Below are 24604 nucleotides of genomic sequence, written 5' to 3' on the forward strand. Positions count from 1 at the left end.
TCTGCTGCGGTGCACTTTCTCTGAAGGCATATGACCATAAATCCACTAATCTGATGCAGCTCCTGCTTATGCGACTGATAAAATGCAATTAGGTCTAATTACCAGTGACCAGGTGAGTGATGTTGTACTAAGAGGGAAGGCACACTGAATTTTTGTAATTGCACAACAATTAAATTTTATTAATTCAATTATTTGATCTGGCCAGATGGCCAGACAGACAGCCTGTCTTGTCCATAGTCAGGATTTTTAAACTGATACAATGTACCAGTTTTGTACCAGTGTAATTTAATTTCATCCAAAATCTAAAATGGATCAGTGACTATCTATTAGGATCCCATTAGACAGGAATTCCCAGTGACCGTTGGCAGACCGCAGCGGTTTGTAAACGTGTTTGGCTGCAGTGCTGAAGCTGTAGACACAGCTGCTTTTCTTCCTCTGGTGTTTCAGAACACGAGAGGCTTCTCCTGACCCTGAGAAGCCTTTCAAACTGCATCGGACACGCATTGCGCAGGGTTTACAAGGCTTATGCGCATTTATCTGCGCAGAGCTGCGCAGGGCTTTCAGGACACAAGTTCCCTCTTAACCACGTCAGCTGGGAGAGGAGCCACAGCCAGACAGTTAAAAGCAGCAGGCATGCTGGGAGCGGGTCGCCAGGGCGACCGCCGGCCCCCTTCCCACAGCAGCGACTGCGCGAGCTGCAGGACACAGCTGGATAATGTCATCCTGCAGATTTAATAAGTGCTCTGAATATGAATGCAGAACCAGGCCCAAAAGCCCAGAAATACTGCAGCCGGAGCGAAAGAAACACCGAGAAAACCTGATCCCAAAACTCTGCTTGTTCTAAAAAAAAAGTTTGCTTCTAACCCCACATGGTGGTGAGACAGGAAAGCAGTCTGGATTTAACAGCCCGGGACAAGAGTGGAGTTAGAGCATTCTGACAGGGTCACACTACCGACTCTGAATATACATGCTCTTATCTCAGACTGTTTTTCTTCAGGGCTGTATGTGTGTGTGTGTGTGTGTGTGCGCGCGCGCGAGTGCGTGTGTGTGCATGTGTGTGTGCGCGCGCGTGCGTGTGTGTATGCATTTGTGTGCATGTGTGTGTGCGTGCGGGTGTGTATGCATGTGTGTGTGCATGCGGGTGTGTATTTATTTAGCATATCTTGGATGTATTTCAGTCCTGAAGCAATAAGACCGTAGCTGATTATGCTGCACTATCCAGTGAATGTGAGAAATAAGAGCCATAATGTCATGTTAAACATAATGATCTCATGCACATCTTTAAAGGGATGAAAATAAATACTTGCCCTGGACACAAGAAAAACATGTTTTAAAAAAACAAGTTAAGTTATTAAATGAAGAGTCTCTCAATGAAGAAAAGAGTAGTTATTCTCTTTCCATATGAATAAGCTTGCGTGATTATGAATAGTTCCAATTTTTTCCCTTTTTTGTATGCACAGAGCAGACTGAATATCATGTGGGAGCTCAAATGATTAAGAGTTTTGGAATTTCTGACTGGACTGCAGTTCACAGGGTTCTGTGAAACAGATTTTCTGGTATAATTGCATGTTTACATCACCCACAATTTTTAAATTAGAGCTTCCACCCAAGAGCTGAGATTTATTCAACTCATAAAAATCAACACACAAATGAGCTGGCCGCCATACTGATAAGGCCAACCCCCAATCCTGATCCAAACAGAGTGATGCAACACTCACAGATACATTTCAGAAAATTTCACTTTGGACTTCTCACTTTCTCTTCCTCTCATAAGTGATCTCAGAGTGGTTTACTGCCATGAGATACTGACCGTAAATATGACCAAATATGTGTGTAGTATATACATATACACGTAATAACAGTTTTCTCTTTCCTCTGCTGGGGAACGTGCTTGTGACTCTTTATGCATGTGCGAGTGACCAGGCGCCATCTGCTGGACAAAACTTGCAAGCGCAACATAAAAACACCGACAGCTAAATGAGAAGGGCACTCAATGAAGATCTCAGCAAAGATGCTCTACACATGCCGCCTACCAGACAACATTCACTTTCAGCTTTTTTCAGAGTTCAGTCTGCCAACTCCCGTCAGGCGGATATCTGACAGGTATCAGTGCAATATTTTTAAACTTCACAGAAAGTGGTCCATTCTCAGACCAAACTTTGGAGAGGAGACAGAGGAGGAAGACAGAAGACAGGCAGGCTTTTGAGGGGAAAAGGAGAAAGGGAAAGAGCACTAATTAGAGCTTCAGACCTGGATATCCATTTTTCCTCATTCGTTCCAGCAGATGCAGTGATTCCAGCTCATACAGCATCAGCAGGCTGTTAGAGAACATAATTGCGAGAAATCTTCAGAACAAGATGTACTTGCAGGTTGTTTGCATATTTATAGCTGACGTTAGGAAAAACAGGCTTTTTAGCCCTGGTGCGCTGCATGCAGAGGAGATCTCATTAGAGCTGCAGTTCTGGGCTCCAGTGTGAGTTCGGCTCGTAAAACCCTGGCAGTCTGTGCGCTTCACCAATTAGCTCTCTCAGCCGCACACTACATCCTCCCAGTTAAACACACCACCCCCCACCCCCACCCCACCCCTTACACGGGTATGAAGCACGGGAGAACACGGGGAAAAAGTTCCCATTTCAGTCGAGCACCTGTCTGTCAAAGAGCTTCTCCTTCCCCTCGTCCTCTGGACCTGGTTGCTAAGAAACAGTGGTGCTGAGAAAGCCTGGAGTTTGCTGATGTTGCTGCGCAGCTTTGATTCAAGTGCATGTGATCTCCATTTGCATGTGTGGACAGCCCAAACACATCAGCTGAAGAGCACAACTGCAGGCTCAGTGCTACTGCTCACTGACATACACTTGAAATTTACAAGGGTCAGTTCTATTCAGCAGCAAGAGGTCACGGCTAATTTTAAGTATAACATAACAATGAGGAGAACAGGCCAATGCCATGAAAAGGAAAGGGGTTCAGTTTAACTGCAGATTAGATCCGCATCCAGCACCATAGCAAGCTTGGCCATGGAAACCCCCGGAGTTTCTGCTTCGACTGAACGATCCGGCAGGCTAGTCCACTGCCTACAGTCTGCAAAACAATACTGCCTAACATCTGCGCGAAATTTACCTGTTGCTAATTTTCATTTATGTATTCGAATAAACAGAACTCAACCCAAAGAATCTCTTGTAGTTCCCTTAGGATGTTGTCATTTTCAAGAAATAATTCTAACTTGTCTGTAATGATAGATTCCTGTATTTTACGTCATGCATGTTAAACTGACAGGCCAGCAGTTTCCGGATCAATACGGTCCCCTCTCTAATATGCTGGTATTATATTACCTCGCTTCTGATCATCCGGTATTTCTCCAGTTTCAAACGACTGTCTAAAAATACCTGCCAGTGGTTTGCAGATGATCTCAGCGAACTCTGTTGTTACTCTAAGGTATATGAACTCTGTTGTTACTCTTACTCTAAGGTATATGAACTCTGTTGTTACTCTAAGGTATATGAACTCTGTTGTTGCTCTAAGGTATATGAACTGTGTTACTCAAGGTAATGACTCTGTTGTTCTAGTGACTCTACAGGTATATGAACTCTGTTGTTACTCTAAGGTATATGAACTCTGTTGTTACTCTAAGGTATATGAACTCTGTTGTTACTCTAAGGTATATGAACTCTGTTGTTACTCTAAGGTATATGAACTCTGTTGTTACTCTAAGGTATATGAACTCTGTTGTTACTCTAAGGTATATGCCACCAGGGCCGGCTGCCTTGTGTCTTTAGGGAAATACCGTATAGCCATGACCAGGGCCAGGCTTGCCTAGTGAATACTCTATAAGGGGCCAAATCCAACAGCCTCCTGGGAGCCTAAAGGGGTAGAACCCAAATCCAACGGCCTCCTGGGAGCCTAAGGGGGTAGAACCCAAATCCAACGGCCTCCTGGGAGCCTAAGGGGGTAAAACCCAAATCCAACGGCCTCCTGGGAGCCTAAGGGGGTAGAACCCAAATCCAACGGCCTCCTGGGAGCCTAAGGGGGTAGAACCCAAATCCAACGGCCTCCTGGGAGCCTAAGGGGTAGAACACTTTGGCTGATTAAAAGGAGAGTCTGAGGAGGGGCGCTCATGACAGGTAAACGTCTTCACCAGCGGAGACACGTTCCTGAATATTAATCTGTTCACAATGAGCCGAGGCCAGGGACAGCTGGTGTGTGTGAGTAAATAAAGAGCATCGGCTGCAGGATCCTGCGTCATTAACCACTTCCTCAAGCACAGGACGCAGTTTCACAACCTGCAGGAGCGAGAGACGGCCGACCAAACTGGGGAAAAAACGTTCAAATTTAAATTATGCTTTATTACCTTCAGTTCCAGCTACCAGCAATGATTAATGGAGATGAATCCCCACTGGCCTTCAATGTGAACACACGTCTGTATTTACACAGTTTCCCCGCAGAGAGCCTGTTACTGTGCGTTCACAACGTGCAGGGAGCAAGCGTGTCAAGTATGCATCACATTTTAATATGTACAGTACATACTGTGCAGTACAGTAATATGTACACTATTTGCCTGGATTGAAAATGTCTGATAACAACAGATGACCTTTTTTAAATGCGTCACCTCATGACCAAGCCGTACTACAGCACTCTCAGGTACGATGTTTAAATGCACCTGTCTGTATTTCAACACTAACCTCCATTCATCGCTCAGAAAACGTGGGCATTTTTCCACGTCCAAATCAGATGATTTGCATAAGCCCGGTGAAGCAGAGGTAATTGTTCATAAACACTCTGGACAGGATCCCAGCTCATTTCCACCCTCATTTACGTCTTTTTTTTCCAAATGCGCATTAGAGGGTGCAAAAATAGGAGCAAACAGTCACATGCAGAACATCTTAGCATGATGTGAATTAGCAGCCAAAGTCCATATATGTCAATACAGCTGATACCACACTGTGCCAGCTTGCTTTAGAGAATAGGACATTACATTACATTACATTATAGGCATTTAGCAGACGCTCTTATCCAGAGCGACGTACAACAAGTTCGTGCATCAATGCTTCAATTCCCAGTCAGTTATCGGAAATGAAAACTCAGTTCTTTCGTAAGGATGACCAGGAGGACCAAAGTGGATTAGAATACCAGGGATTGTGTAGAAAATCAGATACAGGGTGTGGTTAGATTGACAGATTTGGAGAGCCAGTTTTACTGGGAGTTTGTCCAGGACACTGGAGATAATGTCCCAACGCTTCTGCAAAGTGCGCTGGGTCATTTAATGACCATAGAGTGTTTGGACCTTTAATGACCATAGAGTGTTAGGACCTCAGCCTAATGTCTCACCTGAAAGAAGGTTATCTTCAGCACACGGTGATCCTCCCATCATCTTTCCCAATGTGGTCCTAAAGGAAGAGTGCCCTCTACTGGCCCACACCAGGAAGTAGCCTGTAAAAGCACAAAAACAAGCCCCCTCCTGCTTAGCTTCAGCCTTTACTACACATAAGAAGAGTACAGAGCAAGAGGGTTGCTGGTTCAAATAATGTTCAATTGGAAATATTACAACATATAGCATTTAAATTCTAAATATCTTATCAAAGAAACTATACAACTTAATGTCAGTTCCACTGATTACAGGATGCTACGCCAAACATGCAGTTCCATCTGCATAAAAACATTACAACTCTGGACAGGATCCAAACATGCAGCTCCATCTGCATAAAAACATTACAACTCTGGAGAGGATCCCAGCTCATTTCCACCCTCCCTTCAATCTCAAATCCGTGGGTCTATTATTTTGTAATAAAACACCAGAGTGTTTGTTTATTGGGCTCATAGGATTTCTTTGTGTTTATATACTTTCTGTTTTCATACACAGGTGGCTATGTATTAAAAGCACTCAGTAGAAAATAAAATTTAGAAATCTGGTTTAAAAAAATAATATTGCAGCTAAAATATGACCGTCGATCGAAATAAATGACCCCTAAATATTTACTTTGTAGTTTACCATGGCAACATTTATCTGCGCGTAGTTATACCCCCATCTAGTGGTCTATAGTAAAAATGGCACCTTGATCCCTTCTCAGTCATTGGCATCATACAATGACCCATATTAATTTGGTCCAGTTGGCGATTATTATAATGTGTATGGTAGACATAACTAGGACCAGTATTTGCTTCCATGCCACATACAAGCTTCAACAAACAAAATTTGTTTTTGAAAAGGTATTAAAATCACTTCCAAAGTAGCTCCATCGACTGCCTTAATATTCCTTACTCAACTTTCAGATCTTTCAACCAGGGGTCCTCTGAGAAACATGAATCACAATGCAAAATAACACAACACTACAACTGAGGAGGAAGTTATGCATCTAACATATGGTCCAGAATATGTGTCCATCATAAGGATATATTGCAGGGATTTTACTTATTTATGAATATTTAAGACACAGAGACAACAGATTTAGTTTTTCCCAGTGGACATCTATTTTTACCATTTTACATTGTTCAAGAATTACAAAAACAGGCAGCAGGCCAGCTTGCCTGTTTCCTGCCAGCAGTTGCATCTTTATTAACCCCACTGAAGTCTGGGTTTCTTTTTCAGCATGTTTCAGTGTTCTAGAACTCCACTGCTTTCAATCACCAGCAGTGACTCTTGCATCAGCACTAGAGAATGTCCATTCAGGAAGGACATAGTGAGGGCCACGCACGGTCAGATCTTACACCTTTGTCTTCCATGCTTTTTAAAGTCACTTTTACAGTACAGAGAATCCTCTCGTGTAAAAGCAGATGTGTGATAAAGCTCCAAAATGCTGGAATTTTCTGCAGTGCAGGCAACGTTTTAAAGAAGGGAACCCTGGATATTTACTCTACCGTAATAACCTCACATGACCTAAAGTTAAAATATTTCTTTCCAAGTTGTGTGGTACGTGCATTCTTTTTCTCTTGGCCTGTATTATCTCATCTTAAATAGAAAAAAGTTTCCCACTCTATGTAGAGCCTCTGCAGGGGCTCTCAGGCCTACTGCAAAGGAATCCTCCTGTTCCGTCATTTCACATGGGAGCATTTCTCTCTCCATACCACATTTAATAATTAAAATAACACCATTCAGTGTTAAATGGTGTGAACCAAACAAGGTTTTAAAACAAAATAGCTGATAGCATGCGCAATTATTTACAAAACGTCACTTATCGGGGACAAAAGAAAAAAAAGAAAAAGACCCTAGCCATATAATTTGAATGTCTGTTAATGGTACTTTTGAAATCAATTGGGTTTAACAACATTTACCGTGCTCTTCGATTGTAAAGCCACTAAAGCTTTTGTTTACTTTTGCGTAATGTGCAAATATTATCATTTTGAGCAGGACTCCAATAAGCACCGCATGATGTTGGTATCCTTTTAGGTCTTTTATTGTGTTTTTGTGCAAATAAATAAAACAAATCCAACCTATCTTTGCCCAACTGCGCATAAAACATAACACGTTTACACGCACTCCATTTTGTCTCGCTTCCTGCACGTGCCTATCCGGGTCCTTGCATACTAACCAATCAGGAGCCCGCAACAGAGAGCGATTCCAAATAAGCTTAACCGATTGATGTTTTAACATTTAAGATTCTTTATTTGTTTTGCTCGATTCTGCACAGTATCGCACCAGGCTGCGCACTGTATCGCTGGCACGTATATTTTAAAAATGAAAAACAAGTTTAAAAATGAAAATATCAAACCCAGAAAAAAGCACACTACAGGAACGTGACTGAAGGTGTAATGCGCATTGGGAGATCTGACCAATCGGAGGGCTGCATGCGATGTGCGTCTTTGCATACTCTGGGCGGGACTGCGGTTGGTCGGAGAAGCGGAATACATGGGCGAGCTGGAGGGAGTGCAGGCATTTGCGTTCAAAATCCGCGTTTTACCTGGATTCAGTTGTGATCAAGATTGTGTTTAAGCCACGGGATGTACAGACAGCCATTTTATGACGGATTGCAGTGAAACGTAGGGATCTGGAAGGCAGATAAATCAACGTGCGAGAAACGAGCAGTATTACCAGTGGATCGCTACGTAGCCAGCTGTCGACAACCATATCGACTCCGTTTTCCTCGTCTTGATTTGGTCGGGGTGTATTTTGGTGTGATTGCAAGGTTAAACGTCAGTGCGTCTGGGATACAATAGCTGCTTGGTCGTGTCACTGTCATTTGTCAAACCGCTGGCTGCGATAATAGGCCTTTGCCTTTTTAGTAAATCACTTTTTTTTTATCATTCCGAAAAACAAGTTATACAACAGGCAGGTGTATTTACTTGCATTATCTTGCTAGGTCCTAAAGCCCGTCGGGTTGCTGCCACAGCGCTGTTTAGAGGGTCCAGATGGTTCACTTTGTGTCGGTTTCCAAATTATTTAAAACCATGGAAATGAATTTGTTAGAACAAGGCTGAATAAGAAAATTGTTTTTTCCCCCCGGCGTACTCGTGCATTATACATTCGGCCAGACAGCTTGATACCTAGCTGGCTAGTTCAGTTAGCTAGGGATCGTAGCAATCGAATAACAGTCCTGGTATTCCAGTTGTTAGCGGACGTTCATTTTTAACAGCGACTTCGGGACTTTGCACGATAATATAACACTGTTTAGCTGCACCACGGAGCAGCAGCCGTGAGTGATGGTCGTGAATACTATCCACTGGTTCAGGAAAGGACTGCGTCTGCATGACAATCCTTCGCTGAGGGAATCGATCCAGGGGGCGGATACTGTGCGATGCGTCTACATTCTGGATCCCTGGTTCGCTGGATCGTCCAACGTGGGGATTAGCAGGTGGAGGTAAGAACGGGGAGGGAAACTTCAACTGAGATCCATCTGTCTCAGTTTACCATGTGGCTAGATGTGTGTGTCTTAGGATGGGATGGGTATGGTTCAGTACGGGACCCGTCCTGTATTGGGATGGGTGCAGGGGAATTTGGTATGGTTCAGTGTGGGACCCGTCCCGTACTGGGATGGGTGCAGGGGAATTTGGTATGGTTCAGTACCGAACCCGTCCTTCAGAACAGTAAAAATGGAAAAACACATTAAAATACTTATGTGAATTAAATTGTGTAATGAAATTATATGTAACAAATAACTGGCATTATTATAGATACAGCAGAGTTATACAGTGAGAGGGTATCACAGGGCTGGCTGGCTGTATGTTATAAATGTGTGAATAGCTCTGTAGTGTTATGGTGTAGCGTAAGCGTTATGGTGTAGTGTTAAGGTGTGCCGCTATGGTGTAGTGTTGTGGTGTCGCGTAAGCGTTATTGTGTAGTGTTTGACTGAACACATGAATGAACGCAGCTCCGTCCACACGGGCGTAGTCACGGTGACGTCAGTTTTCCGCTAAGAGTAGCGCGCGGAAAAGCCTCCGTCTCCACGGCACCCTGAGAGCCTGTTACGCAACTGCACAACTGCCAGAGCCGCGCTGTCACTGAACACAGAGCCGAGCTGTCCCTGAACACAGAGCCCTGCTTTCACTGAACACAGAGCGGCGCTTTCACTGAACACAGAGCCGCGCTGTCCCTGAACACAGAGCCCTGCTTTCACTGAACACAGAGCCGCGCTGTCCCTGAACACAGAGCCGCGCTTTCACTGAACACAGAACCGTGCTTTCATTGAACACAGAACCGTGCTTTCATTGAACACAGAGCCCCGCTGTCCCTGAACACAGAGCCCCGCTGTCCCTGAACACAGAGCCGCGCTTTCACTGAACACAGAGCCGCGCTGTCCCTGAACACAGAGCCGCGCTTTCACTGAACACAGAGCCGCGCTTTCACTGAACACAGAGCCGCGCTTTCACTGAACACAGAGCCGCGCTGTCCCTGAACACAGAGCCGCGCTTTCACTGGACACAGAGCTGCGCTTTCACTGAACACAGAGCCCTGCTTTCACTGAACACAGAGCCATGCTTTCACTGAACACAGAGCCGTGCTTTCACTGAACACAGAGCCACGCTGTCACTGAACACAGAGCCGCGCTTTCACTGAACACAGAGCCGCGCTTTCACTGAACACAGAGCCGCGCTGTCCCTGAACACAGAGCCGCGCTTTCACTGAACACAGAGCCGCGCTTTCACTGAACACAGAGCCCTGCTTTCACTGAACACAGAGCCGCGCTTTCACTGAACACAGAGCCGCGCTTTCACTGAACACAGAGCCCCGCTGTCCCTGAACACAGAGCCCCGCTTTCACTGAACACAGAGCCCTGCTTTCACTGAACACAGAGCCGCGCTTTCACTGAACACAGAACCGCATAACCACAGAAGTGACTGAATGATGGCATTATCATTGAGCTGTGTGTGTGTGCGCATGTGTGTGTGTGTGCGTGCGCTCGTGCATGTGTGAGGTGTGTGTGTGTGAGTGAGTGTGTGAGTATGTGAGTAGAGGTCTGCCTCATTCCCAGATGCTAGGCTGCTGCTGGGTGTAGGCTGGCAGGACGCCAGGCAGCTTGCTCACATAACAGGATGATGTAACCCCCCCTCCCTCCGGTGTGTAGAAGTAGGGCAGTGTGTCAGCAGGGCCATTACAGTGGGGCCCTCCTCGTGATCGCCCCCCCCCTCCCCCCCCCCCCCGGGTAATCATTAGCCAGGAGACGCTGACACTCCTCCTATAGTAACGGAGCGAGACAGAGCCACTCCTCCTCCAAGGCCAGGGGAACAGAGTGTAGCCTCCGAGCCACCCACCGCTGCCAGGCCCTTCTCAGTCAAAGGGCTAGAGCGCCCTCTGGTGGCCGTACGGTGCAGGTGCACTGGCCGCACCCTCAGGGCTGAGCCCTCTGGCTGCTCATGGTGTTCCCTGCCAAACGGGTTCCTGGCTCACACTCACTGGGTTTGAAGGTGCATTCTTTCCTCTGAATGACATCACAATGACGTCACAATGGCGGAGTGACTGACACATGCGGTGCCGCCTCTGTCGTCCGTTGCCTAGGTTTCTGCTGCAGTGTCTGGAAGATTTGGACGCCAGCCTACGCAAGCTGAGCTCTCGCCTGTTCGTGATTCGGGGCCAGCCAACCGATGTCTTCCCCAGACTGTTTAAGGTACACGCCCCCACCAGCCAGCAGCCGATTGGCCAGATCTTCACAACCGATATCCAAGGAGTGTAATATGCTGTTGTTTTTGAAACTTAACTGAATGTGAAATGGCTGGCTCCGCCCTCAGGAATGGAAGATCAGCCGCCTGTCGTACGAGTATGACTCCGAGCCCTTCGGGAAGGAGCGCGACGCCGCCATCAGGAAGCTGGCCAGCGAGGCGGACGTGGAGGTCATGGTGCGAACCTCTCACACGCTCTACGACCTGGACAAGTGAGTATGGCTAAATCCAGCGACACAGGGCACGCTAACACAAAGCACGCTAATCATATGCAGCACGCTAATGATGCAGAGCACGCTAACACAAAGCACGCTAATCATATGCAGCACGCTAATGATGCAGAGCACGCTAACACAAAGCACGCTAATCATATGCAGCATGCTAATGACAGAGCATGCTAATGACACAGAGTACGCTAATCAAGATTCAGCACGCTAATGATGCAGAACATGCTAATTAGAAAACAAGCTAATGACACACAGCACGCTAATGACGCAGAACATGCTGATGAGAAACGGCATGCTGATGCAGAGCAGGGTCGCTGAGCTGAACGGGACGCTGTCCGTGCCTCTGTCTGCAGGATCATTGAGCTGAACGGAGGCCAGTCGCCGCTGACCTACAAGCGCTTCCAGACGGTGATCAGCCGCATGGCTGCCGTGGAAACGCCGGCTGAGGCCATCACTGCCAAGGTCATTGGGCGGTGCTCGACCCCCATCGCCGACGACCACGACGACAAGTTTGGAGTACCGTCCCTGGAGGAGCTGGGTGAGTCTCTACTGCAGCTCAACCCTGCAGCTTGCTCACCTTCACCCTGCTGAGCGCACTGCCACTGAGCATGGGTGCCGTGTGTCAGTGCTGAGTGGAATGGAGTGTCAGTGCTGAGTGGAGCTGAGTGTCAGTGCTGAGTGGAGCTGAGTGTCAGTGCTGAGTGGAGCGGAGTGGAGCGGAGTGTCAGTGCTGAGTGGAGCGGAGTGTCAGTGCTGAGTGGAGTGGAGTGTCAGTGCTGAGTGGAGCGGAGTGTCAGTGCTGAGTGGAGCGGAGTGTCAGTGCTGAGTGGAGCTGAGTGTCAGTGCTGAGTGGAGCTGAGTGTCAGTACTGAGTGGAGCTGAGTGGAGCTGAGTGGAGCTGAGTGTCAGTGCTGAGTGGAGCGGAGTTGTCAGTGCTGAGTGCAGTGTGTTGGGATTCCAGGATTCGACACGGAGGGGCTGGCCACAGCCGTGTGGCCCGGGGGCGAGACGGAGGCTCTGACTCGTCTGGAGAGACACCTGGAGAGGAAGGTGAGTCAGACGCCCGAACTTCGCCCTCTGCAGGTCAGGAAGTGTAAACGCGTCCCTTATAAACCGCACAAATTCAGACCGTTCCGTTCTCCACAAGCAGCGCGTTTTGTGTTTCTCAGGCGTGGGTGGCGAACTTCGAGAGGCCGCGCATGAACGCCAACTCTCTGCTGGCGAGCCCCACGGGCCTGAGCCCCTACCTGCGATTCGGCTGCCTGTCCTGCCGCCTCTTCTACCTGAAGCTCACCGACCTCTACAAGAAGGTGAGGAGCACCTCCCGCAGCTCATTAGGAGGGTGACAGAGGGTTGGCCGAGCCGAGCGTCATCAGGACCCAGTGGCTTTAGATGCCCTTTTGCAGACCGGCTTTCTGAGGCCGGTAACGCAAGTCTGCCAATCAGCAGGGGTCTGATCTGAGGCCGGTAACGCAAGCCTGCCAATCAGCAGGGGTCTGATCTGAGGCCGGTAACGCAAGTCTGCCAATCAGCAGGGGTCTGATCTGAGGCCGGTAACGCAAGTCTGCCAATCAGCAGGGGTCTGATCTGAGGCCGGTAACGCAAGCCTGCCAATCAGCAGGGGTCTGATCTGAGGCTGGTAACGCAAGCCTGCCAGTCAGCAGGGGTCTGTGAGCCTACCAAGCGCGGCCTCAGCGGGTCTGTTAGGCCGTATGGAAATCTCCTTGTGGGATAGTCCCTTTAGGTTAGGTGATCCGGGCTGTTCTGTGGGTAGCAAGTCTGTGCCATCAGCAGGGTCTGATCTCATACTTTCTGAATCACATTGTGTTGCAGTAGGAAGCTGATCGCAGGGGTCTGTCTGAGGCGGCACAAGTGCAATGAGTGGGTTGATCAGGCGGTAAGCAAGCTGCAATAGCAGGGGTCTGGGCTCACAGGCAGCGTTTAGCGCCTGAGTTGTGTGTATGTTGGTTAGCGATCGGGCAGCTGGTGGGTTTGGTGTCCAGGCAGGTGAGAGTCTATGGATGTTGTGTTCATGGAGAGTGAGGGGCGGTGGGGGGTCAGGCAGAGTGAGAGCTGAGTGGGTTTGGGTCAGGCAGAGTGAGAGCTGAGTGGGTTTGGGTCAGGCAGAGTGAGAGCTGAGTGGGTTTGGGTCAGGCAGAGTGAGAGCTGAGTGGGTTTGGGTCAGGCAGAGTGAGAGCTGAGTGGGTTTGGGTCAGGCAGAGAGTGAGAGCTGAGTGGGTTTGGGTCAGGCAGAGTGAGAGCTGAGTGGGTTTGGGTCAGGCAGAGTGAGAGCTGAGTGGGTTTGGGTCAGGCAGAGTGAGAGCTGAGTGGGTTTGGGTCAGGCAGAGTGAGAGCTGAGTGGGGTTGGGTCAGGCAGAGATGAGACCTGAGTGGGTTTGGGTCAGGCAGAGAGTGAGAGCTGAGTGGGTTTGGGTCAGGCAGAGTGAGAGCTGAGTGGGTTTGGGTCAGGCAGAGTGAGACTGAGTGGGTTTGGGTCAGGCAGATGTGGGCTATGAGTGGCTGTTGGGTCAGGCAGCCATGTGTAGAGCTCTGGTGGAGTTTGGGTCCAGCAACCGCTTGACAGAGGGAGTGGATTTGCGTGCAGCCCGGGACCGAACCCAGGTGTGCCAAGTAGCGATGGGGAGCCTTCCCCTGGATCGACGCCTCTGACCCGTCAGGTCAGAGCTGCCACACCTCGCCCCCCCGTGCCTGTTACGGGACCGTGTCCTGGAGAGCTGAGGTTAGCTGACGGCGCCACCAAAAGCCCGGGCTGTGGAAGGGAGGTGGAGTGGCCAACCCTCTGCGTGCCATGCCATGGTTGAGGAAGCCCGGTGTCGGCTGGCTGCAAGGTGGTGCGGACGGGTGCTGGTTTACCATGGTCGGCTCATGCCAGCTGCTGAGGACGGGGTGTGAGTCACAGTGTCCTGGCCGGCTGCGCTTTTGGGCTGCTTGTGGTGACAGGGCGGCTGCGCGTGGATAGCTGGGTGGGGGGAGTGGTCATTGGAGGTGAGGAGCTGGTTGGGTCGCTGCTCTGGCTGGCGCAGGTGTTGAGGGTGGGTGTGTGGGTGTGTCGGCGTGTGCAGGTGTTTGGGTGGGCTTGCGGTGTACAGTGGTCTGGCTGTGCTGCAGGTGTTTGAGGAGCTGGCTGTGTGGGTAACAGTGTCTGGCTGTGCCCCTGCAGGTGTTTGAGGAGCTGGCTGTGTGGGTGTTCTGGCTGTGCTGCAGGTGCAGGTGTTTGAGGAGCTGGGTGTGTGGGTAACAGTGGTCTGGCTGTGCTGCAGGTGTTTGAGGAGCTGCTGCTGGACGCAGACTGGAGCGTGAACGCGGGCAGCTGGATGTGGCTCTCCTGCAGCTCCTTCTTCCAGCAGTTCTTCCACTGCTACTGCCCCGTGGGCTTCGGCCGCCGCACCGACCCCAACGGAGACTACATCAGGTAAGCCCCGCCCACCGGCCTTTCAGCCTATCACAGCACAGCCTACAACATTAAGCCCCGCCCACCGGCCTTTCAGCCTATCACAGCACAGCCTACAACATTAAGCCCCGCCCACCGGCCTTTCAGCCTCACAGCACAGCCTACAACATTAAGCCCCGCCCACCGGCCTTTCAGCCTATCACAGCCTACAGCATTAAGCCCCGCCCACCTGCCTTTCAGCCCATCACAGCACAGCCTACAACATTACGCCCCACCCACCAGCCTTCAGCCCATCACTCCGCACACAGACTGCAGGTAGACTTGTGTGCTTGTGCTGCGCAGTGTTCTGACCACACCCCGCCCTGCCCCAGGCGCTACCTGCCCATCCTGAGGGGCTTTCCCGCCAAATACATCTACGACCCCTGGAACGCGCCGGAGAGCGTGCAGAAGGCGGCCAAGTGCGTGATCGGGGTGCACTACCCCCGACCCATGGTGCACCACGCCGAGGCCAGCCGGCTCAACATCGAGCGCATGCGGCAGATCTACCAGCAGCTGTCCTGCTACCGGGGCCTGGGTAAGCCACGCCCCCTGAGAGGCCACGCCCCCTAACGGCGGGCTGCGGCTGAGCGAGAGGAACGCCCTCTCAGCGCTGCCCCCGCTGCCCAATCACACGCCATGACCTCACATTCGCCACGGACGCTCACGTCTCCTCCTCCCCCCTCCCCCCTCCAGGTCTCCTAGCAACTGTGCCGTCCAATCCCGGCGGGAACGAGGGAGCGGCAGCCATGGGAGCCTGTGCTGCCGAAGGGCCACACGAGGGCGCCACTGCCGCCGGTACGCAGGCCACGCCCGCTCACCACCCCCCCCCCCAGTCCATCTCCCACTGGGCCGTTCATCATCCACTTTAAAGTCCTTAGATGGGCAGGTCTCATTTTTCGGTTCAGGCCATGCAAAGCACAATGAAACTAGGAGCACGTTGAGCACTCATTTCTCTTAGAGGATAATCTAGCAGTCGCGTACTTTGGAGGAAGAAGAGTGCCTCGATACAACCGATATTGTCGTCTGACACAGTAATACTGAGTAATATATCAGACCTCGTATTAAAGATGGCCTCGCATTTGGCATGCGAGTTCCTGTACGTCATCACATTTGAATATTTGGCAGGATTGTCGCACCCGACACCACCAGTGGAAAACAGAATAGAGAGTTGCAACAGACTGCAAACACACTGAATCCATATCACTACAAACATTCCAACATGACAAGGAATCCACTTTCCATGTGACAGAATGAAGGATTGGTGCTTTAGAGCGGACAGTTGGGTCCGAATGATCAGCCATGGCTAACAAAACGTGTCCCATCTCTGCAGGGTACCAGCTCTCTGTGACCCCTCAGATCGACTGGAACACCGGAGTGCACCCGTACCCCCCCAGAGAGTTCCAGTCCAGCGGCAGCACACAGCAGCAAGGTACACCCCCCCCAAAAAACCATCCTTTTACATCATTACACTACTTCATTTTACAGTGCGCCCCTGTGTACAAGTCATTTCTGAGTGGTGTGGCAGGTGGGTGTGTGGTAGTGTGCGGTGGGTTGTGTAGTGTGCTGTAGTGTGGGGTGTTACTGGGTAGGGTGCAGGTGGGTGTTGCTGGGTAGTGTGCAGGTGGGTGTTAGTGGGTAGTGTGCAGGTGGGTGTTAGTGGGTAGGGTGCAGGTGGGTGTTGCTGGGTAGGGTGCAGGTGGGTGTTAGTGGGTAGGGTGCAGGTGGGTGTTAGTGGGTAGTGTGCAGGTGGGTGTTGCTGGGTAGTGTGCAGGTGGGTGTTAGTGGGTAGTGTGCAGGTGGGTGTTGCTGGGTAGTGTGCAGGTAGTGTGAGGTGGTGTTAGTGGGTAGTGTGCAGGTGGGTGTTAGTGGGTAGGGTGCAGGTGGGTGTTGCTGGGTAGTGTGCAGGTGGGTGTTAGTGGGTAGTGTGCAGGTGGGTGTTAGTGGGGTGTGAGGAGTGCAGGTGGGTGTTGCTGGGTAGTGTGCAGGTGGGTGTTAGTGGGTAGTGTGCAGGTGGGTGTTAGTGGGTAGTGTGCAGGTGGGTGTTAGTGGGTAGTGTGCAGGTGGGTGTTAGTGGGTAGTGTGCAGGTGGGTGTTAGTGGGTAGGGTTGTCAGCGGGGCTGTAGCAGTCAGTGGGCATGGTGGGATTTGGAGTAATGCGCTCTGTCCTCCTGCTGCAGGATTCACTGGGGGAGGCAGCAGCCTGGTCTGCTACAGGCAGGAGTCTCAGCAGACTCTCACTGCACCGCAAGGTACACCCCCCTCCCCACCCCCTCCCCATTCTAACCCTAACCTGCTGGGCTGACAGGAGCATCTTTCAGTTCCCCCAGGAAACTCTGCCCCCATCATGAGGAATAATACATGCTATATTCATATCTGTGCAGATCACAGCGCCCCCTGCAGGACTGGAGTGAAAGCTGCAGGCTGTTAGACCCCTGAGTGACAGGCTCTGTTTTGTGCAGGTCTTAGCGGCATCCTGAGCACAGGAAAGCGCCACAGTGAGGACGCCCCCCCCAGCGTCAGCTCCAAGGTCCAGAGACAGAACAGCAACTAGCCCACCAGGTAGGGTACGCCCCCAGCGTGTGTGTGTGTGTGAGAGAGAGAGAGAGAGGGATGTGTGTGTGTGTGTGTGTGTGAGAGAGAGGGTGTGTGTGTGTGTGAGAGAGAGGGAGTGTGTGTGTGTGTGAGAGAGGGAGTGTGTGTGTGTGTGTGTGTGAGAGAGAGGGAGTGTGTGTGTGTGTGAGAGAGAGAGTGTGTGTGTGTGTGTGTGTGTGAGAGAGAGAGGGAGTGTGTGTGCGTGAGAGAGAGAGGGAGTGTGTGTGTGTGTGTGTGTAGAGAGAGAGGAGGGTGTGTGTGGTGAGAGAGGAGTGTGTGTGTGTGAGAGAGAGAGAAAGGGAGTGTGTGTGTGTGTGAGAGAGAGAGAAAGGGAGTGTGTGTGGTGAGGAGAGGGGAGTGTGTGTGTGTGTGTGAGAGAGAGAGGGGGAGTGTGTGTGGTGTGAGAGAGAGAGCGAGGGAGTGTGTGTGTGTGTGAGAGAGAGAGAGAGGGAGTGTGTGTGTGTGAGAGAGAGAGAGAGGGAGTGTGTGTGTGTGTGTGTGTTTAGTCGGGATGATAATGGCGTTTGTTTGTTTAACAGGGGAACTGCAGGACCAGAGACCGGAGCTCAGTGCTGTTATCAGCATTTTGTCCTTTATCTGTTTTTGGTGGGGGGATAACCACGACAACCACACGCCCCATCCTCTCTGTGAGCACAGTTCCACATGTGTAATGTTCTCAGCTGTATTTTATTACTGCAAACCAGTGTGTAAATAAAGTGTTTGATTTATCTGCTTCATACTCAGAATGTAAATATTTGATATTATCACTTGTGTTTAGTTATAGACCATTGATATATTTTTGATATTAAATGTATGATACATTGCAGATGGATTTTTGTCCGGTTTGAGAGTAGCCTAGCTGTGTTGGCCTCAGTGTCTCTCCCCTCAGGCTGAGCTCCAGACTCACTCCACTGCCTGATGTCTGAGATTAGGGAGTAAAGTCGGTTCTGAGCACAAACTATCTGGAGCCATTTATTTGCCATCGGAACCTCTGGAGTTCCAGATTCCATTTGCAGCCATTATACTCTGCAGAGCCCTCCCCCCCTCTGCCCCCCTCCCCTCCCCACCCCTCCTCCCCCCTCTTTGTTCATCTGGCTTTTGCACAGCTTTGTTACCATTATGTGCTACACCACAGTGTAACTGATTGTATAGTGCTTCTTGTCTTTTTGGATTGTGCTTGTTTAAATAAATATATGGGTTAATACAGCCAGTTTTCTGTTTTTCTTCTCCTGTGTGGAAGCCCTGCTCACGCTGAATGGGATGAGTGCTCATGCACTCCAGACACAAATTTCCCAGTTTTTGGATAATAAAGTTATTTTGACTCGACTCACATCTGTTATCCACATGTCTGTAAATAAGCAGCTCTAATCAGTGAGCCCAGCCAATCACAGTGTGTGTGCGTGTGCATGTACTGTGTGTCTGTGTGTGTGTGTGTGTGTGTGTGGAGGAAAAACACATTTGTGCATATAGAATGGAGGCTGTTAGTGGAACATTGCTGTGGGCCTTTTGTAAAATAACATGTACCAGATGGAAATTCCTGTCATTGCAAAAATGTTTTGGGAGTCTCAAACTGTTTATATGACGCAGAAGAAAATACATAAAGACCACTGCAAACTGCATTTCTTCAGAGCATTACTGATGCTTTTCAAATACATCAAAACGTTCAGCTGCAAAGCACAGCCACAGTCCTGATTAAAACCATTTTCCTATATTCTATTCAAATATATGGCATTGCATTGTGTTAAAATAACAAATGTATTGCACTTACATCACATATATTGCACTCAGCTACTTGTCCAGGCTATGGTGACCTCCCCTCTTGACTACTGCAACTCCCTCCTTCGGGCATGTACTTATTGTACGTCGCTTTAGATAAACGCGTCTGTCAAATAAACATGTAAAGTACCCTATTCACCCAATCGTCCGTGGGCAGGCATTGCGTCACGCTTCGCCTCCCCCACCGGCCATAAAAACCCCCTAAACTGCACAGGCTGTACCGAAGCTGTGCGTTTTGGAGGCAGTACGGAGGACACGCGAGCCAGATACAGTATGTTTACCGGCGAGGGTAAAGTTCGGTCCAAGCCGATAAGGGTTATCGCCGCTGCATGTAACAACATGGGAATCGGGAAAGACGGACATCTTCCGTGGAGCCTTCCGTAAGTTTTACACCACTGCGCGCATCACGGCGTAGTTCCGACATTATGGCTATTGAATAAATGATGCAGATATTTTCCAGTTTGAATGTCAGCCTGTAATAAAACTTACAGCGGTAAATACAAATGCATTCACTGTGTACGTTGTACACTGCTGCTACTACTAATAAAAATAATAATAATATATAATTATAATAATCGTAAATAACTTCAGAAATGCCTTTCTCCACCTTGATAGACTGATTCTAAACGCATGTTGATACTTTTAACCCTAAAATAGGCGTTCTGGGGGCCGTTCTGTTAGGTGCAAATTACTCACTCTCTTTATCCCTCCTCTTTACAGGAGAGAGTTTCAGTTCTTCCTGGATGCCGTCAGGACAGTTTCCAAACCAGGTAACATGCGACATGCCGAAAAGGAGATGGTTCGCACTCGAAAATGGATTTTTCCAAGCTTTTCAAATTCACAATATTCCGTTTTTTATTTTTATTTTTGACAAATCCAGACTAGGCATCTTGCACAAACGTGTCAGATACGCATGATGTTAATCTAGGTGCATGCACATGATTTTAATCTGGGGGAGGGGTGTTAAATCTCCAACGCACACCACTGTGATTCCTGTCCTGTTCTTCCTATGAGGATTTCGGAAAGGATTTGAGGTGAAGACACGTCCTGCTCAGAGAGAGCCAGCTGCTTCTCATCAGCTGTGGAATTCCCAGCACCCTCCGACACCTCAGCCCTTTCTGCGAAAAAAAACTCTGAATGAGAGTGACTGCAGTCAGGCAGCAGGGTGCCACATGGGACAACGCCCGCACCCCCCTAAAAGTTTTACTGGCACTGGGCTACTTGAGAGGAGCTGTGGGGCACAGGAAATGGGGGGAGGGGAGGGGCATGGGATGGGGCACGGGGGGCAGGGGGCTGGGGGCAGGGCATTGAGATGGGGGGCACGGGGCAGTTACGGTTCAGATTGGCATTCTGCCCTCCCTCCCCTTCTCCTCCAGACAGGAAGAACTTGATCATCTGGGGCAGGGAGACCTGGTTCTCTGCCCCCAAGGGACTCTTCCCCATCGCCAACAGCGTCAACGTTGTGCTGAGCAACACGCTCAGGTGAGCAACAGCGTTAGCGTGGTGCTGAGCAACACGCTCAGGTGAGTAACACGCTCAGGTGAGCAACAGCGTTAGCATAGCACTGAGCCGCATGCTCAGGTGAGCAACACGCTCAGGTGAGCAACACGCTCAGGTGAGCAACACGCTCAGCATAGCACTGAGCAACACGCTCAGGTGAGCAACAGCGTTAGGGTAAAGTGATGCAGCAGAGTTGGGACAGAGGCCTGCAGTATAACGCAGAGCTGGGACAGAGGCCTGCAGTGTGATACAGCAGAGCTGGGACAGAGGCCTGCAGTGTGATACAGAGCTGGGACAGAGGCCTGCAGTGTGATACAGCAGAGCTGGGACAGAGGCCTGCAGTGTGATACAGCAGAGCCGGGACAGAGGCCTGCAGTGTGATACAGCAGAGCCGAGACAGAGGCCTGCAGTGTGATACAGCAGAGCTGGGACAGAGGCCTGCAGTGTGATACAGCAGAGCTGGGACAGAGGCCTGCAGTGTGATACAGCAGAGCTGAGACAGAGGCCTGCAGTGTGATACAGCAGAGCTGGGACAGAGGCCTGCAGTGTGATACAGCAGAGCTGAGACAGGGCCTGCAGTGTGATACAGCAGAGCTGGGACAGAGGCCTGCAGTGTGATACAGCAGAGCTGGGACAGAGGCCTGCAGTGTGATACAGCAGAGCTGGGACAGAGGCCTGCAGTGTGATACAGCAGAGCTGAGACAGAGGCCTGCAGTGTGATACAGCAGAGCTGGGACAGAGGCCTGCAGTGTGATACAGCAGAGCTGAGACAGAGGCCTGCAGTGTGATACAGCAGAGCTGGGACAGAGGCCTGCAGTGTGATACAGCAGAGCTGGGACAGAGGCCTGCAGTGTGATACAGCAGAGCTGGGACAGAGGCCTGCAGTGTGATACAGCAGAGCTGGGACAGAGGCCTGCAGTGTGATACAGCAGAGCTGGGACAGAGGCCTGCAGTGTGATACAGCAGAGCTGAGACAGGGCCTGCAGTGTGATACAGCAGAGCTGAGACAGAGGCCTGCAGTGTGATACAGCAAGCTGGGACAGGGCCTGCAGTGTGATACAGCAGAGCTGGGACAGAGGCCTGCAGTGTGATACAGCAGAGCTGGGACAGAGCCTGCAGTGTGATACAGCAGAGCTGGGACAGAGGCCTGCAGTGTGATACAGCAGAGCTGGGACAGAGGCCTGCAGTGTGATACAGCAGAGCTGAGACAGGGCCTGCAGTGTGATACAGCAGAGCTGAGACAGGGCCTGCAGTGTGATACAGCAGAGCTGAGACAGGGCCTGCAGTGTGATACAGCAGAGCTGAGACAGGGCCTGCAGTGTGATACAGCAGAGCTGAGACAGGGCCTGCAGTGTGATACAGCAGAGCTGAGACAGGGCCTGCAGTGTGATACAGCAGAGCTGAGACAGGGCCTGCAGTGTGATACAGCAGAGCTGAGACAGAGGCCTGCAGTGTGATACAGCAGAGCTGGGACAGAGGCCTGCAGTGTGATACAGCAGAGCTGAGACAGAGGCCTGCAGTGTGATGTCTGTTCTGCAGCGCAGTGCCAGAGCGTGCCCACCATCTCTGCCGGGACTTTGAGGGCGCGGTCCAGCTCGCCACCGCCGGACCTGCCGGGGACCAGGTGGAGACCATATGGGTTGTCGGCGGGGCGGAGGTTTACAGAGTAAGTGCTGGAATGGGTACTCAGCAACACACACAATATCACTGCAGCGCCTGTGAACCCGCCCCGCTCCATCCTCTCCGCCAGCACACAGCGAGGGATTCTGCTGCTGTGTTAGATTATGAATAATCACACGAGAAGACTTTGCCTGATGACAGGGTATCCATCTGTGCAGAACTTTTCATATTAACAGTGCCAAGCTATACAACGGGCTTGTCTATAGACTCTGTGTGTCTATGTGCTCAAACTCACACTCCTGTTGCCTGGTTGCAGAAGGCTCTGGAACACCCCTGGTGTGATCTGGTCTACCTGACCCACATCATGGCCGATTTTGACTGCGACACCTTCTTCCCCCCATTGGACCGGAGTATCTACGCACTGCAGGACAGGTAAAACCATTTGCCCTGCGGGAATGTACACAAACACGTACAACATAGCTCATACTACTTAGATTGCGCTATGTAGTGTATATACTAAATAGTATGCACTAGGCAGTATGCACTAAGTAGTATGCGCCATGTAGTGTGTAACTACTACTAATAACTACTACTAACTACTACTAGTACTACCACCACCACCAACTACTTCTAACTACTGTACTACTACTAAAAAAAAAAAAAAATCTGTCAGAGCCCCCACCATTTCTTCTGTGACCTCCCACTCCCCACCACTACCCCCTAAACCCCCCTAAATCCTGCCCCCCAAACAGGTTTCCTGGAGTTCAACACAAGATACAGGAGGAAAACGGCATTCGCTATAAATTCCAGGTTTTCAAGAGGAATGGCTAATGGGATGCACTCAGCGCAGTTATCCAGCTACCTCTAATCCTGCTTCGTAGTGAAATACCACTCAGATCTTAAATCTTTTTTAGTCATTTTCATGTTATACTATTAAAAAAAAAAAAGGAATCGATCAACCTTGAAAACTGCTGCTACATTTGGCAGCCTCGTCTCTGATCCGAGTTTGAAACTAATGTGGAGTTGCTACTGTTGCTTTGAGCTCATGCCATGGGCAAAGATGAGTATCACTGCAAACTGCAAATGAACGGCTCCTGGTTAGCCTCACTGACCTGGTGCTAACGCTCCACTTCTGTGCGTCGCTCTGGATAAGAGCTTCTGTCAAATGATTCTAATGTAATGTATGTATTTAACATATTTAAGGCTCACTGTGTTTTATAACTTATTCCATATTTTGATACTGAACAATGTTTTCATGCCCCAAATTAAAATAAGGATGTCCTTAAGCACATTTTGCATCTGTAGTCCTTAAAATCAGCAATAAAGAGAGAGTAAAATATGCAGCTGAAAAGACTGATGCTATTCATAAATATATCCTATATAAATAAATATATACTATATAAATGTTGCATGATTTTAGCCATCTAAAACAGGAGTATCCCATCTTATTTCAGGTTTACTGAAGGTTAAATGCTCAACTAAGAAATTAGGTCAAAAACGATGCACACAGGAAGTGTTCTTTTTTAATCCTGCTATATACTGAGTGACACACACACCAGCAACACACAGAGTGTGATGAGAAACAGTGTTAAGATATTCTTCAATTAACTGAATGCGCTGAACAGACCAGAGCAGACGCAACGGAAAAACACACAGTAATTTCAGCGATTCTGCAGTCCTACAGATTGCAAAACATTCCATCTGTGCGTGTCGCGTGCTGGGCCATGGGCCATGGGACATGGGACACAAGTCGGGGCGTGATCAACCCACAGCCAGCCGCCTCGGAGAAGCGTGTACTGGGTTTAAAGGCCGAAACTCCTGATGATTCTGAGCTACCTTACTGATGATGTGAATAAAATCCAGTTTTATTCAAAAACATCTTCTCTTCTACCCGGAGCAGTTCTCAGTTACAACAACAAAAATAACAGATACAAAATAAATAAAATATAAAATAAAAAAAACAACTCTCTGAACAAAGCTCTGTCTAAAGCCACCTTAAACAGCCGAAGGACTAGCTGCCACAACTAAAGGCCAACTTTAAACGACAAGCTATGATTAAACTGTCATGTTATTAGAGTCAAACCCCAGGAAGCAGCACCGCGTGCAGCAGCCCTGCAATGCAGTTTTACCCACAGCCAATTCACAGGGACCGGACACAGAAACAGAAACACCAGTGTTGGGTCATTGAGCATGGTGTTGGGTCATTGAGCCGGGTATAGAAGGAGCACCACACCAGTCTCGTGTAAGGAAGCAGGCGAACGCAAATTAAAAATAAGTCACGGCGTCAACATGGGGTCAGTAACTTGCACAGAGTAATGATTAACACTGCCTTCAGAAACCACGCCAGGAAAATGCGCCC

At 49.7% G+C, this 24604-nt stretch overlaps 2 protein-coding genes across 2 annotated transcripts; both read left to right on the top strand.

Moving 5' to 3' along the window:
• The first annotated feature begins 7786 nt into the window (after positions 1 to 7786).
• On the top strand, positions 7787 to 18555 carry cry1b (cryptochrome circadian regulator 1b). Its single transcript, XM_064319517.1, has 14 exons — positions 7787 to 8783; positions 10919 to 11027; positions 11149 to 11291; positions 11660 to 11844; positions 12268 to 12356; positions 12476 to 12651; positions 14390 to 14459; positions 14546 to 14739; positions 15090 to 15292; positions 15451 to 15552; positions 16088 to 16186; positions 16935 to 17006; positions 17217 to 17316; positions 17889 to 18555. Exons 1-13 carry the CDS (start codon positions 8626 to 8628, stop codon positions 17306 to 17308), a joined length of 1692 nt encoding a protein of 563 aa, XP_064175587.1. The 5' UTR covers positions 7787 to 8625; the 3' UTR covers positions 17309 to 17316; positions 17889 to 18555.
• Positions 18556 to 19371: 816 nt separating this feature from the next.
• zgc:153031 lies at positions 19372 to 23531 on the top strand. Its single transcript, XM_064319505.1, has 6 exons — positions 19372 to 19505; positions 19846 to 19895; positions 20502 to 20607; positions 22165 to 22291; positions 22562 to 22677; positions 22998 to 23531. The coding sequence occupies exons 1-6, from the start codon at positions 19399 to 19401 to the stop codon at positions 23074 to 23076; spliced, it is 585 nt and encodes a 194-aa protein (XP_064175575.1). The 5' UTR covers positions 19372 to 19398; the 3' UTR covers positions 23077 to 23531.
• Positions 23532 to 24604: the final 1073 nt, after the last annotated feature.

This window comes from Anguilla rostrata, chromosome 19 (genome assembly GCF_018555375.3).
Source record: "Anguilla rostrata isolate EN2019 chromosome 19, ASM1855537v3, whole genome shotgun sequence".
NCBI classification, from domain to species: domain Eukaryota; kingdom Metazoa; phylum Chordata; class Actinopteri; order Anguilliformes; family Anguillidae; genus Anguilla; species Anguilla rostrata.

Excerpts from the sequence above, each read along its gene's own strand:
- zgc:153031 (XM_064319505.1), top strand. The coding sequence starts at position 19,399 with ATGTTTACCGGCGAGGGTAAAGTTCGGTCCAAGCCGATAAGGGTTATC. Across the intron at positions 20,608-22,164 it reads GTGCTGAGCAACACGCTCAG|CGCAGTGCCAGAGCGTGCCC; the intron begins GTGAGCAACAGC and ends TCTGTTCTGCAG. Across the intron at positions 22,292-22,561 it reads GCGGGGCGGAGGTTTACAGA|AAGGCTCTGGAACACCCCTG; the intron begins GTAAGTGCTGGA and ends GCCTGGTTGCAG.
- cry1b (XM_064319517.1), top strand. The coding sequence starts at position 8,626 with ATGGTCGTGAATACTATCCACTGGTTCAGGAAAGGACTGCGTCTGCAT. Across the intron at positions 8,784-10,918 it reads GTGGGGATTAGCAGGTGGAG|GTTTCTGCTGCAGTGTCTGG; the intron begins GTAAGAACGGGG and ends TCCGTTGCCTAG. Across the intron at positions 15,293-15,450 it reads GTCCTGCTACCGGGGCCTGG|GTCTCCTAGCAACTGTGCCG; the intron begins GTAAGCCACGCC and ends TCCCCCCTCCAG.